Raw genomic sequence first — 14,792 nt, 5'->3', positions numbered from 1 at the left:
CTCCCAACCTTGGTCACCTTGCAACCACGTCTCTGTAATGGCCACGAGATCATACCCATTTGTTTCTATTTGTGCCGTCAATTCATCTATCTTATTACGAATGCTGCGCGCATTCAGATAAAGAACCTTTAATTTTGTCTTTTTACCATTCTTTCCTACCCCGGCCCCATTTGCTAGTGCACTCTTATGTTTGTACACTCTGTCCCTTCCTGACATACTCTGTTTATCATTACCCCCATCACTTTCCTGTACTACTTCCTTCTCTTTTCTCTCTATCAATCTAAACTTCGCCCCACCTGAGCCCTCCCCCCTCTATTCAGTTTAAAGCCTTCTCTACCGCCCTAGTTATTCAGTTTGCCAGAACACTGGTCCCAGCATGGTTCAGGTGAAGCCTGTCCCAATGGAACAGCTCCCTCTTTCCCCAGTACTGGTGCCAGTGCCCCATGAATCAAAACCCACTTCTCCCACACCAATCTTTGAGCCACACATTCATCTCTCTGATCTGATTATCCTGCAGTGAGATGTTTGTGTATGTCTGCCTATCCTTCCTTTTCTGTCTGTATGTTATGTTTGTTTGTGCTTTCATCTTTCTCCCTTGCCTTTTCTTTCTCTCTCTGTTATGTGTGTCTCATTCCTTCCTGCCTGTGTCTCTTTCTCCCGATCTGTGTCTCTCTTCCCTCCATCCTCTGTGTCTCTCTCCTGTTTTCTGTGTATTATGCATATGTGTGACTCTCCCTTTTCTCATATGTGTATCTATGTTTCTATCCTTCCTGATGTGGAGATGCCGGTGATGGACTGGGGTGGACAAATGTAAGGAATCTTACAACACCAGGTTATAGTCCAACAATTTTATTTTAAAATCACAAGCTTTCGGAGATTATCCCCTTTGTCAGGTGAGTGAGTGAATAAGAGGTTCTCAAATCGCATATCTTATATTAGGCTGGGACACCATCACACCAATCAAAAGATGTTGTTGGTGTTCAGACAGGTTAGCCACGGAAAACAGTTGGTCCCAGTATGCTGAATACACATTGTGTCAAATTACACAGACAGAGAGAAAGAGACCCAAAAGGCAGAGAGAGAGAGAGAATATTAAAAACAGATAACTTTTTTTCCCCCTTGCTGGTGGGGTTACGTGTAGCGTGACATGAACCCAAGATCCCGGTTGAGGCCGTCCTCATGGGTGCGGAACTTGGCTATCAATTTCTGCTCGACGATTTTGCGTTGTCGTGTGTCTCGAAGGCCGCCTTGGAGAATGCTTACCTGAAGATCGGTGGCTGAATGTCCTTGACTGCTAAAGTGTTCCCCGACTGGGAGGGAACCCTCCTGTCTGGCAATTGTTGCGCGGTGTCCGTTCATCCGTTGTCGCAGCGTCTGCATGGTCTCGCCAATGTACCATGCTCCGGGGCATCCTTTCCTGCAACGTATGAGGTAGACAACGTTGGCCGAGTCACAGGAGTATGAACCATGCACCTGGTGGGTGGTGTCCTCTCGTGTGATGGTGGTATCCGTGTCGATGATCTGGCATGTCTTGCAGAGGTTGCCGTGGCAGGGTTGTGTGGTGTCGTGGACGCTGTTCTCCTGAAAGCTGGGTAATTTGTTGCGAACGATGGTCTATTTGAGGTTGGGTGGCTGTTTGAAGGCGAGTAGTGGAGGCGTGGGGATGGCCTTAGCGAGGTGTTCGTCGTCATCGATGACATGTTGAAGGCTGCGGAGAACATGGCGTAGTTTCTCCACTCCGGGGAAGTACTGGACGACGAAGGGTACTCTGTTAGTTGCGTCCCGTGTTTGTTTTCTGAGGAGGTCTATGCAATTCTTCGCTGTGGCCCGTCGGAACTGTCGATCGACAAGTCGAGCGTCATATCCCGTTCTTACGAGGGCGTCTTTCAGCGTCTGTAGGTGTCCATCGTGTTCCTCCTCGTCTGAGCAGATCCTGTGTATTCGTAAGGCCTGTCCATAGGGGATGGCCTCTTTGACGTGGTTGGGGTGGAAGCTGGAAAAGTGGAGCATCGTGAGGTTGTCCGTGGGCTTGCGGTAGAGTGAGGTGCTGAGGTGCCCATCTTTGATGGAGATTTGTGTGTCCAAGAAAGAAACCGATTCTGAGGAGTAGTCCATGGTGAGTTTGATGGTGGGATGGAACTTGTTGATGTTATCGTGTAGTCTCTTCAGTGATTCCTCGCCGTGGGTCCATAGGAAGAAAATGTCGTCGATGTATCTGGTGTATAGCGTTGGTTGGAGGTCCTGTGCAGTGAAGAAGTCGTGCTCGAACTTGTGCATGAAAATGTTGGCGTATTGGGGTGCGAATTTGGTCCCCATGGCTGTTCCGTGTGTTTGGGTAAAGAACTGGTTATCTCCCTGTTCTGTCCCTCACTCTTTCCTTCTCTCTGTCTCTTTCTTCCTCCTGTTCTGTTTCCCTCCCTCCCATTCTCTGTGCCTTTCTCTTCATTTCGTTTTCTTTCTCTCTTCTTCCTATTCGCCGTGTTTGTCTCCTCCTTCCATTCTCTGTGTGTGTTTCTCCCTCTATCCTATTGTCTGTCTCTCCCTGTCCTCATTCTCTCCTCTCCCTCTCCCTCCTGTGCTTTCTCTCTCTCTTCCTCTCATTTTATGTGTCTCTCTCCTCTTTCTGTTCATTCTCTCCTCTTCACACCACACGGTTAGCAGGTCACCAGGCCCTGGCACTGAACAGTGCCCTCATTAATGCTTTGGCAGGAGCCAGTGGCAGGAACAATAAGACTTGGCCATTTGGATTCCAGTCACATCTGCCGTCCTGGAGGAATCTGGTCAGGTCACGATAGGTCCCACTCACTCTGATCTTCACAGCGGGACAGCATTCTTCATCCAAAGCCTGTGCCGAGCTACACCAGTCAGTCACAGTGCTCACAACGTTGTTTGGGAGCTTTACTGAGAAATAGGGAAAAGGGAGTGAGAGGGCGGGAAATAGGGAGAAGGCAAATTAAGGAAGGGGGAGTCAAGAAGAGGGGGGAAAGAGGGAAGGCTGAGGAGACAAATCAAGAGAGGGAGAAGGGAGATAGGCAGGGAGAGAGAGAGAACGGAGGGAGGGAGAGATCGGAGGGTGAGGGAGAGATCGGAGGGTGAGGGAGAGAACGGAGGGTGAGGGAGAGAACGGAGGGTGAGGGAGAGAACGGAGGGTGAGGGAGAGAACGGAGGGTGAGGGAGAGAACGGAGGGTGAGGGAGAGAACGGAGGGTGAGGGAGAGAACGGAGGGTGAGGGAGAGAACGGAGGGTGAGGGAGAGAACGGAGGGTGAGGGAGAGAACGGAGGGTGAGGGAGAGAACGGAGGGTGAGGGAGAGAACGGAGGGTGAGGGAGAGAACGGAGGGTGAGGGAGAGAACGGAGGGTGAGGGAGAGAACGGAGGGTGAGGGAGAGAACGGAGGGTGAGGGAGAACGGAGCGAGAGAGAGACCGGAGGGAACAGGAGAACCAACGTTATACACGAAAAGATGAAAAGGAGAGGGACAGAGACAAACTGCTTGAAGCATCACGGTAAAGATGTTGAATTTCTATTTACAATATGGTTATGCACAGCAGCTAAAAAGAAAAAAAGATCTTCAGACCCCTCGGTGAGCTAGTTCCAGCTTGGTAATTATTAAGAAATAAAGGAAAACAGGAAACAAATGTCAAAGTAACGAGGGAGGAGAGCACAGGGGCCTGCTCAGTAGTGACAGTCGTTCTAAACATAAAGACTTGCATATCTATAGTGCCTTTCATGACCTCAGGACGTCCCAAAGCTCTTTACAGCCAATGAAATACTTTTTGAAGTGTAGTCACGGTTGTAATGTAGGAAACACAGCAGCCAGTTTGTGCACAGCAAGATCCCACAAACAGCAATGAGATAATGACCAAATGATCTGTTTTAGTGATGTTGGTTGAGGGATAAATATTGGCCCAGGACACCGGGAAGAACCCCCTCGAATAGTGGCTGGGAGATCTTCTACATCCACCTGAGAGGGCAGACGGGGCCTCGGTTTAACGTCACATCCGAAAGACGGAACCTCTACCAGTGCAGCACTCCCTCAGTACTGCACAGGGAGGGTCAGATTAGATTTTGTACCCAAGTCTCTGGAGTGAGACTTGAACCCATGACCTACTCACAGAGGCAAGAGTGCAACCCCCTGAACCACAGCTGACAAATCCTTAAGGTTGGGAGCCCCCTGCCCAAAGGGATTGGAACGCCAGATACAACCTGCTTCGACACACTTTGGGATCCCTCAGATCATTTAATAGCCCACACTGATTGATCCAGATTTACCTGGATCAGGTTCAGTTCCAATCCAAAAGCTTTCAAGACAGGGAAGGAGGGGAGTCACGACACGACTGAGGGACCAGCTGCTCGTTCTCTCAGCTGGGGTGGGTTCGTGGTCTGAGGGAGACTCAGCTGAGGAGAGGGAGAAGAAAAGTAACCTCTCCCTTCATCGTTCACACCCAATGGGCACTCTCTGCAAGAGTGTTCAGAAAAATACCTGCTCCTTTTTTCTCCCCATCTCTCCTGTGGACTCTCACTGGGGTACAGGTCCCCTCCTCTTCCCCTGAAGGTGCTGACTCTCCCTGGGGTACAGGTCCCCTCCTATCCTGAAGGTGCTGATTCTCACTGGGGTACAGGTCCCCTCCTATCCTGAAGGTGCTGACTCTCACTGGGGTACAGGTCCCCTTCTATCCTGAAGGTGCTGACTCTCCCTGGGGTACAGGTCCCCTTCTATCCTGAAGGTGCTGACTCTCACTGGGGTACAGGTCCCCTCCTATCCTGAAGGTGCTGATTCTCACTGGGGTACAGGTCCCCTTCTATCCTGAAGGTGCTGACTCTCACTGGGGTACGGGTCCCCTCCTCTCCTGAAGGTGCTGACTCTCACTGGGGTACAGGTCCCCTCCTCTCCTGAAGGCTCTGACTCTCACTGGGGTACAGGTCCCCTCCTCTCCTGAAGGCTCTGACTCTCACTGGGGTACAGGTCCCCTCCTCTCCTGAAGGCTCTGACTCTCACTGGGGTACATGTTCCCTCTCCCCCTGAAGATGCTGACTCTCACTGGGGTACAGGTCCCCTCCTCTCCTGAAGGTGCTGACTCATAGAATCATAATCAATTCCGTTACAGCATGGAAGGAGGCCATTCGGCCCATCGAGTCCGCGCCAGCTCTATGCAAGAGCAATCCAGCTAGTCCCACTCCCCTGCCCTTTCCCCGTAGCCCTGTCAAGTACTTTCAAGTACTTATCCAGTTCCCTTTTGAAGGCCATGATTGAATCTGCCTCCATCACCCTCTCGGGCAGTGCATTCCAGATCCTAACCACTCGTTGTGTAAAAAAGCTTTTCCTCATGTCACCTTTGGTTCGTTTGCTAATCACCTTAAATCTGTGTCCTCTGGTTCTTGACCCTTCCGCCAATGGGACCAGTTTCTCTCTATCTACTCTGTCTGGACCCTTCATGATTTTGAACACCTCTATCAAATCTCTTCTCAACCTTCTCTGTTCCAAGGAGAACAACCCCAGCTTCTCCAGTCTATCCACATAACTGAAGTCCCTCATCCCTGGAATCATTCTAGTAAATCTCTTCTGCACCCTCTCTAAGGCCTTCACATCTTTGCTAAAGTGCGGTGCCCGGAACTGGACACAATACTCCAGTTGTGGCCGAACCAGTGTTTTATAAAGGTTCATCATGACTTCCATACTTTTGTACTCTATGCCTCTATTTATAAATTGTAAACAATTTTACAACACCAAGTTATAGTCCAGCAATTTTATTTTAAATTCACAAGCTTTCGGAGACTTCCTCCTTCCTCAGGTAAATGTTCAGGATCTCCTTGAAGCCTACGCATTTATACATATTGAACAATACATGGTGTTTACAGAATGCCCCTGCAACTGCCCGTTGCCAAGGCAATCACCGTGTTCAGACAGAGAGGTGTCACCCGCAGAACCCCCGAATACACATTCAACAAAAAAACAAACAGGGAAAAAAAACAGAGAAGAAAAACAGAGAGAGGCAGAAACATCCGGAAGGCAGAGAGAGCCAGCAAATGACCCATTATATTAAAAACAGATAACATTTGTTCGCTGGTGGGGTAACGTGTAGCGTGACATGAACCCAAGATCCCGGTTGAGGCCGTCCTCATGGGTGCGGAACTTGGCTATCAATTTCTGCTCGACGATTTTGCGTTGTCGTGTGTCTCGAAGGCCGCCTTGGAGTACGCTTACCCGAAGGTCGGTGGATGAATGTCCATGACTGCTGAAGTGTTCCCCGACTGGGAGGGAACCCTCCTGTTTGGCGATTGTTGCGCGGTGTCCGTTCATCCGTTGTCGCAGCGTCTGCATGGTCTCGCCAATGTACCATGCTCTGGGGCATCCTTTCCTGCAACGTATGAGGTAGACAACGTTGGCCGAGTCACAGGAGTATGAACCATGCACCTGGTGGGTGGTGTCCTCTCGTGTGATGGTGGTATCTGTGTCGATGATCTGGCATGTCTTGCAGAGGTTACCGTGGCAGGGTTGTGTGGCGTCGTGGACGCTGTTCTCTTGAAAGCTAGGTAATTTGCTGCGAACGATGGTCTGTTTGAGGTTGGGTGGCTGTTTAAAGGCGAGTAGTGGAGGTGTGGGGATGGCCATAGCGAGGTGTTTGTCCTCATTGATGACATGTTGAAGGCTGCGGAGAACATGGCGTAGTTTCTCCGCTCCGGGGAAGTACTGGACGACAAAGGGTACTCTGTTGGTTGCGTCCCGTGTTAGTCTCCTGAGGAGGTCTATGCGATTTTTTGCTGTGGCCCGTCGGAACTGTCGATCGATGAGTCGAGCGTCATATCCCGTTCTTACTAGGGCGTCTTTCAGCGTCTGTAGGTGTCCATCGCGTTCCTCCTCGTCTGAGCAGACCCTGTGTATTCGCAGGGCCTGTCCATAGGGGATGGCCTCTTTGACGTGGTTAGGGTGGAAGCTGGAAAAGTGGAGCATCGTGAGGTTGTCCGTGGGCTTGCGGTAGAGTGAGGTGCTGAGGTGCCCGTCTTTGATGGAGATTCGTGTGTCCAAGAAAGAAACTGATTCTGAGGAGTAGTCCATGGTGAGCTTGATGGTGGGATGGAACTTGTTGATGTTATCGTGTAGTCTCTTTAGTGATTCCTTGCCGTGGGTCCATAGAAAGAAAATGTCGTCGATGTATCTGGTGTATAGTGTTGGTTGGAGGTCTTGTGCAGTGAAGAAGTCCTGCTCGAACTTGTGCATGAAAATGTTGGCGTATTGGGGTGCGAATTTGGTCCCCATGGCTGTTCCGTGTGTTTGTGTAAAGAACTGGTTATCGAAGGTGAAGACATTGTGATCCAGGATGAAGCGGATGAGTTGTAGGATGGCTTCCGGAGATTGGCTGTTGTTGGTGTTGAGTATTGATGCTGTCGCAGCGATGCCGTTATCGTGGGGGATACTGGTGTATAGTGCCGAGACGTCCATCGTGGTGAGAAGTGTTCCTGGTTCAACTGGTCCGTGGGTACTGAGTTTTTGTAGGAAGTCTGTAGTGTTGCGACAGAAGCTGGGGGTTCCCTGTACGATGGGTTTCAGGATGCCCTCGATGTATCCAGAGAGGTTCTCACACAGGGTTCCGTTGCCTGATACGATGGGACGTCCGGGTGTGTTGGCTTTGTGTATCTTTGGGAGGCAGTAGAAGTCTCCCCAGTCCATCACCGGCATCTCCACATCTATTTATAAAGCCCAGGACCCCGTATGCTTTTTTAACAACTTTCTCAACCTGCCCTGCCACCTTCAATGATTTGTGCACATATAACCCCAGGTCTCTCTGTTCCTGTACCCCTTTTAGAGTTGTGCCCTCTAGTTTATATTGCCTCTCCTTGTTCTTCCTACCAAAATGTATCACTTCGCATTTTTCTGCGTTAAATTTCATCTGCCTCGTGTCCGCCCATTCCACCAGCCTGTCTATATCCTCTTGAAGTCTATCACTATCCTCCTCACTGTTCACTACACTTCCAAGTTTTGTGTCATCTGCAAATTTTGAAATTGTGCCCTGTACACCCAAGTCCAAGTCATTAATATATATCAAGAAAAGCAGTGGTCCCAGCACCGACCCCTGGGGAACACCACTGTACACCTCCCTCCAGTCCGAAAAACAACCGTTCACCACTACTCTCTGTTTCCTGTTACTTAGCCAATTCTGTTGCAATGTTGCTACTGCCCCCTTTATTCCATGGGCCACAATCTTGATGATAAGCCTACCATGCGGCACTTTATCAAACGCCTTTTGAAAGTCCACATACACCACATCAACTGCATTGACCTCATCTACCCTCTCTGTTACCTCATCAAAAAATTCAATCAGGTTAGTTAAACATGATTTGCCTTTAACAAATCTGTGCTGGCTTTCCCTAATCAATCCACACTCGTCCAAGTGACTGTTAATTCTGTCCCGGATTATCATTTCTAAAAGTTTCCCCACCACCGAGGTTAAACTGACTGGCCTGTAGTTGCTGGGTTTATCCTTACACCCTTTTTTGAACAAGGGTGTAACATTTGCAATTCTCCAGTCCTCTGGCACCACCCCCGTATCTATGGATGTTTGGAAGATTATGGCCAGTACCACTGCAATTTCCACCCTTACTTCCCTCAGCGGCCGAGGATGCATCCCATTTGGACCGGGTGACTTATCTACTCTAAGTACAGCCAGCCTTTCTAGTACCTCCTCTTTATCAATTTTTAGCCCATCCAGCATCTCAACTATATCTTCCTTTACTGAGACTGCAGCAGCATCTTCTTCCTTGGTAAAGACAGATGCAAAGTACTCATTTAGTACCTCGGCCATCCCCTCTGCCTCCATGAGTAGATCTCCGTTTTGGTCCCTAATCGGCCCCACCCCTCCTCTTACTACCTGTTTACTGTTTACATGCCTGTAGAAGACTTTTGGATTCCCTTTTACATTGGCCGCCAGTCTACTCTCATACTCTCTCTTTGCCCCTCTTATTTCCTTTTTCACTTCCCCTCTGAACTTTCTATATTCTGCCTGGTTCTCACTTGTGTTATCAAACTGATATCTGTCATATGCCCCTTTTTTCTGCTTCGTCTTACTCTCTATCTCCTTTGTCATCCAGGAAGCTCTGGCTTTAGTTGCCCCACCTTTCTCCCTAGTAGGAATGTACCTAGACTGTACCCGAACCATCTCTTCTTTAAAGGCCGCCCACTGTTCAATTACAGTTTTGCCTGTAAATCTTTGATTCCAATTTACCCGGGCCAGATCTGTTCTCATCCCACTGAAATTGGCCTTCCTCCACTTGGGTATTTTTACTTCAGAGTGGACAGAGTCCTTTTCCATAGCTATTCTAAACCTTATGATACTATGATCACTGTTCCCTAAATGCTTCCCCACTGACACTTGCTCCACTTGGCCCGTCTCATTCCCCAGAACCAAGTCCAGCAATGCCTCCTTCCTCATTGGGCTGGAAACGTACTTACTGGTCAAGAAAGTTCTCCTGAACATTTCAAAAATTCTTCCCCTCTTTGCCCCTTATATTATTATTGTTATCCCAGTCTATATTAGGATAGTTGAAGTCCCCCGTTATCACTACTCTATAGCTTTTGCTCCTCTCTGTATCTCCCTGGGGTACAGGTCCCCTCCTCTCCTGAAGGTGCTGGCTCTCCCTGGGGTAGGGGTTCCACAGCTGCTGGCTGCCCTCCCAATACCCCACCTACCAGGCCATTCTTCCTGTGAGCCTAGACTGTGAGTGTCAGCAGGGTATTCCACTGTGGGGGGCATCACAGACAGGCCCGATCCTGTCCTCACCTGTAGTGTATCAACAGGGAGTGATACACCTGGCTGACTCTTCCCCTTCCTAACCCATAGCTATTGAAGCTACTGTAGCACCCCCCACCTCTGCACTGCCTGAGATCCACTAACTCAGCACAGAAACTGATCTCTTCTTGAAACTCACTCTTCCTCACTTGCATATTCATGAGAATACAAACAGAATAGCACCTTTGGGTAAGATTGATAATCAGCCATTTGTCAGCAGTGTCACCTGATGCTTTGTCACACATTAATCTGTGTTAAGGTCAAGATTTGGGTTGTGACCCTGTTCGCTGTGTGTTTGGGCTGAGTGTAATGTGTAGAAACGTGTGTTATCTCAGGATCCATTCCCTTTAAAACCAGTTAATACTAGTCCTTGAGGTTAATGTAAAAGGCTGTTTAGCTGCTGTGCCTGTTCTGTAGGTTAGGATGCAGAGGGCAGAGGGGCTCATTTACTACAAGGGTCCTGGAACATATCAAATCATGGCTTTCAAATGTGTTTAATATAACGGGTCACAGCTAACAGATGGTGAACACAGAATGGATGCAAGGATAGATTCCCAATAAACCACCATCTTCCCATTCACTCCCATTGTACAGAATCCCAATGGACCAAACCCCTTCCCATTCACTCCCATTGTACACAATCCCAATGGACCAAACCCCTTCCCATTCATTCCCATTGTACAGAATCCCAATGGACCAAACCCCTTCCCATTCACTCCCATTGTACAGAGTCCCAATGGACCAAACCCCTTCCCATTCACTCCCATTCTACAGAGTCCCAATGGACCAAACCCCTTCCCATTCACTCCCATTGTACAGAATCCCAATGGACCAAACCCCTTCCCATTCACTCCCATTGTACAGAATCCCAATGGACCAAACCCCTTCCCATTCACTCCCATTGTACACAATCCCAATGGACCAAACCCCTTCCCATTCACTCCCATTGTACAGGATCCCAATGGACCAAACCCCTTCCCATTCACTCCCATTGTACAGAATCCCAATGGACCAAACCCCTTCTATATTTCATACAGCGAGGGAGGGGGAGAATCACATATGGTTCCTGCTCTGGATCACTGTCCAATGGTGGAAAATGTGAGTGCATGTGTGTATATGCGTGTGTGTACATGTGTGTGTACACGTGTGTTACTACCTAACAGCACTGTGGGAGAACCTTCACCTCACGGACTGCAGCGGTTCAAGAAGGCAGCTCATCACCACCTTCTCAAGGGCAATTAGGGATGGGCAATAAATGCCCACATCCCGAGAATGAATTAAAAACACAGAGGAAGCACAGCCACTTGGGCACGGTAGAAGGGGCGGTTCCCACGCATGGAACCGTACCCCAGCAACGAGATCCTGCCTTCGGGGGAAGGGCTGAGAAAATCGGAGGGGAATGACATCTGATTACGAGAGTGTTAGTTTTCTCTCTGATCTGTATAAAGTTAACCCCTAGAGTATGTTTGTCCTTACATTTTGTGTTTGACCGAGGCAGGTGTGAGTCCTGCCAGGACAGGGTGGAACAGCTGAACAAACCGGCCACAAGTCTACAGCCAGTCACACCCACCTTTGAACTTCTCTTCAACTCTCCACAGAGCTGGGAATGTGTTTCCTTCCCAAAAATTATCAGGAATTTGTGCACTTGGGACATCCCAAACTGGAAACTGGAGCTTTTAACTGAGGAGAGATATCAGTAGGAGCTGGAGTTGAGGGTCTCTGTTACTTAGTAGGGTGCACTATACTCCCGGAATATCCCAGGGATTAGGTGGTCAGAGTATTCCAAAACCAAACACTGATTTAATATGTCCATCGTTCCATTGCCAAGAATTAGAGCTGAGTGTCAGCGGGTTCGAGTCTCGAGCTGGTGAGAGAGGTTATTGGAAACTCGATCGGACAAGCTTAATATTGAGGAGTTTATCTGACATTGGCTAGTGCTGTTGCTTAAACTGAACTAATCGCTTAGTCTGGCAGCAGGGTCACAGATGCCTTGGGACAGCAAGACAGCACAGACGTTCTTTTCCTCTGTCTCTGTCCCTTAATGTGTCTGTCTATCTTTCTGTTACTGCATGTCTGTATGTCTCTCTCCATACACATTTCTCCCCATTCGACTCTGTCTCTCTGTTCCTGTATGTTTCGCTCTGTCTGTGTGTCTCTGTTTCCCCCTCTATCTCTGCCTGTTCCTGTGTATGTCCCTCATCTCTCTGTGTGTCTCTTTGTCTCTGTGTGTGTCTCTCTATCTCTGTGTGTGTCTCTCTATCTCTGTGTGTGTCTCTCTGTCTCTGTGTGTGTCTCTCTGTCTCTGTGTGTGTCTCTCTGTCTCTCTCTCTGTCTCTCTGTGTGTCTCTCTATCTCTGTGTGTGACTCTATTTCCTTCTCTATCTCTGCCTATTCCTGTGTGTATCTCCCTATCTGTGTGTGTATTTCTGTCCCCTCCTCTGTATCACCCTGTTCCCGGAAATGTCCCTACCTTTGTCCTTCTGTATGTGTGTGACTTGCAAGTACATACGAACATATGAACATACGAATTAAGAGCAGGAGTAGGCCACTTGGCCCCTCGAGCCTGCTGTGCCATTTGATAAGATCATGGCTGATCTGATTGTGACCTCAACCCTAAGTAATGAGACGTGAGTACAATATACTGTGGTTCTATTGACTGTCACTCTCTTTCCCTTCAGATAACCCGACTCCTCAGAGGAGTGAGGCAGGTGATGACGAAGTTTTCACCGTCGAGCTAGAAAGAGGGCCTCGTGGTCTGGGGTTGGCTTTAGTGGACGGACTGGTGAGAACTACACGTTATTACAAACCTTACTCTCCCTAATCTTCCAACCTGACTCTGTGATCCTGCAGATCCCATACTCCCAACTGTACACCCCAAACCCCAGCTTTTTATAACTGTTCAGAGTCACTGTTTATTCAGGGTAAGGGTCACTCACTGTGTAACTGTACAGAGTCACTGTTTATTCAGGGTAAGGGTCACTCACTGTGTAACTGTACAGAGTCACTGTTTATTCAGGGTGAGGGTCACTCACTGTGTAGCTGTACAGAGTCACTGTTTATTCAGGGTAAGGGTCACTCACTGTGTAACTGTACTGAGTCACTGTTTATTCAGGGTAAGGGTCACTCACTGTGTAACTGTACAGAGTCCCTGTTTATTCAGGGTGAGGGTCACTCACTGTGTAACTGTACAGAGTCCCTGTTTATTCAGGGTGAGGGCCACTCACTGTGTAGCTGTACAGAGTCACTGTTTATTCAGGGTGAGGGTCACTCACTGTGTTACTGTACAGAGTCACTGTTTATTCAGGGTGAGGGCCACTCACTGTGTAGCTGTACAGAGTCACTGTTTATTCAGGGTGAGGGTCACTCACTGTGTTACTGTACAGAGTCACTGTTTATTCAGGGTGAGGGCCACTCACTGTGTAGCTGTACAGTCACTGTTTATTCAGGGTGAGGGTCACTCACTGTGCAACTGTACAGAGTCACTATTTATTCAGGGTAAGGGTCACTCACTGTGTAACTATACAGAGTCAGTGTTTATTCAGGGTGAGGGTCACTCACTGTGTAACTGGTTGGAGTTGCTATTATTATTATATGTACGTTAAATAATTTGCAGTTGATTATTACGTCCAGCTCACTGTGTGAACAACATAATTTACCTCGTCAGTCTGATCTGAAAGTGGAAATAAGTGGAAAATATCAAACTAGTGAGGAAAGTTTCTGGTTGGATGCATCAGTTGGGGTGAGTGGGCCTCGGACATGCTGTCATGGCCTCTGCTGCTTTTCAACTCAGTTGTGATTATTTGCATTGGGGTCGAGGAGCTGCTTCTTGTCTTGTGCCTTCAGAGGTTTTTTGGATCACCTCACACTGAGTGACAGAATAAGTCCTCATCAGACTAACCTGTCCCATGACCTTCGCAGGTCAGGAGTTAGAGGTCAAGTGACAAATCTGGCTTACACTAGCCCAGGTCACATGATTGTGAGCCTGCACACACACCTGCTCATCCGAACCTTCCCAAGGGGGAGCAGAGGGTGCGATGAGCTGGTGTTCGGGCCCCAGCTGTTACAGAGGATCCTGGTGTGCAGGCCCAGCTGTTACAGAGGAGCCTGGTGTGCGGGCCCAGCTGTTACAGAGGAGCCTGGTGTGCGGGCCCAGCTGTTACAGAGGAGCTCGTTGTGTGGGCCCAGCTGTTACAGAGGAGCCTGGTGTGCGGGCCCAGCTGTTACAGAGGAGCTCGTTGTGTGGGCCCAGCTGTTACAGAGGAGCTCGTTGTGTGGGCCCAGCTGTTACAGAGGAGCCTGGTGTGCGGGCCCAGCTGTTACAGAGGAGCCTGGTGTGCGGGCCCAGCTGTTACAGAGGAGCCTGGTGTGCGGGCCCAGCTGTTACAGAGGAGACTGGTGTGCGGGCCCAGCTGTTACAGAGGAGCCTGGTGTGTGGGCCCAGCTGTTACAGAGGAGCCCGGTGTGTGGGCCCAGCTGTTACAGAGGAGCCTGGTGTGTGGGCCCAGCTGTTACAGAGGAGCCTGGTGTGTGGCCCAGCTGTTACAGAGGAGCCTGGTGTGTGGCCCAGCTGTTACAGAGGAGCCTGATGTGTGGCCTAGCTGTTACAGAGGAGCCTGGTGTGCGGGCCCAGCTGTTACAGAGCAGCCTGGTGTGCGGGCCCAGCTGTTACAGAGGAGCCTGGTGTGTGGGCCCAGCTGTTACAGAGGAGCCTGGTGTGCGGGCCCAGCTGTAACAGAGGAGCCTGGTGTGCGGGCCCAGCTGTTACAGAGGAGCCTGGTGTGCGGGCCCAGCTGTTACAGAGGAGCCTGGTGTGCGGGCCCAGCTGTTACAGAGGAGCCTGGTGTGCGGGCCCAGCTGTTACAGAGGAGCCTGGTGTGCGGGCCCAGCTGTTACAGAGGAGCCTGGTGTGCGGGCCCAGCTGTTACAGAGGAGCCTGGTGTGCGGGCCCAGCTGTTACAGAGGAGCTCGGTGTGCGGGCCCAGCTGTTACAGAGGAGCCTGGTGTGCGGG

General features: G+C 49.7%; 1 protein-coding gene across 4 annotated transcripts in view; it reads left to right on the top strand.

Moving 5' to 3' along the window:
- radil2a (Ras association and DIL domains 2a) overlaps nucleotides 1-14,792 on the top strand; it is a 160,885-nt gene that overhangs the window by 131,855 nt on the left and 14,238 nt on the right. For all 4 annotated transcript variants that reach the window (XM_068003800.1, XM_068003798.1, XM_068003799.1 and 1 more), the window contains one exon: nucleotides 12,462-12,565. In XM_068003800.1, the coding sequence (XP_067859901.1) occupies nucleotides 12,462-12,565 (104 nt within the window). The remainder of the gene's footprint in view (nucleotides 1-12,461; nucleotides 12,566-14,792) is intronic.

This window comes from Heptranchias perlo, chromosome 23, assembly GCF_035084215.1.
Source record: "Heptranchias perlo isolate sHepPer1 chromosome 23, sHepPer1.hap1, whole genome shotgun sequence".
NCBI classification, from domain to species: domain Eukaryota; kingdom Metazoa; phylum Chordata; class Chondrichthyes; order Hexanchiformes; family Hexanchidae; genus Heptranchias; species Heptranchias perlo.
This window is presented reverse-complemented; position numbering and strand designations above follow the sequence as displayed.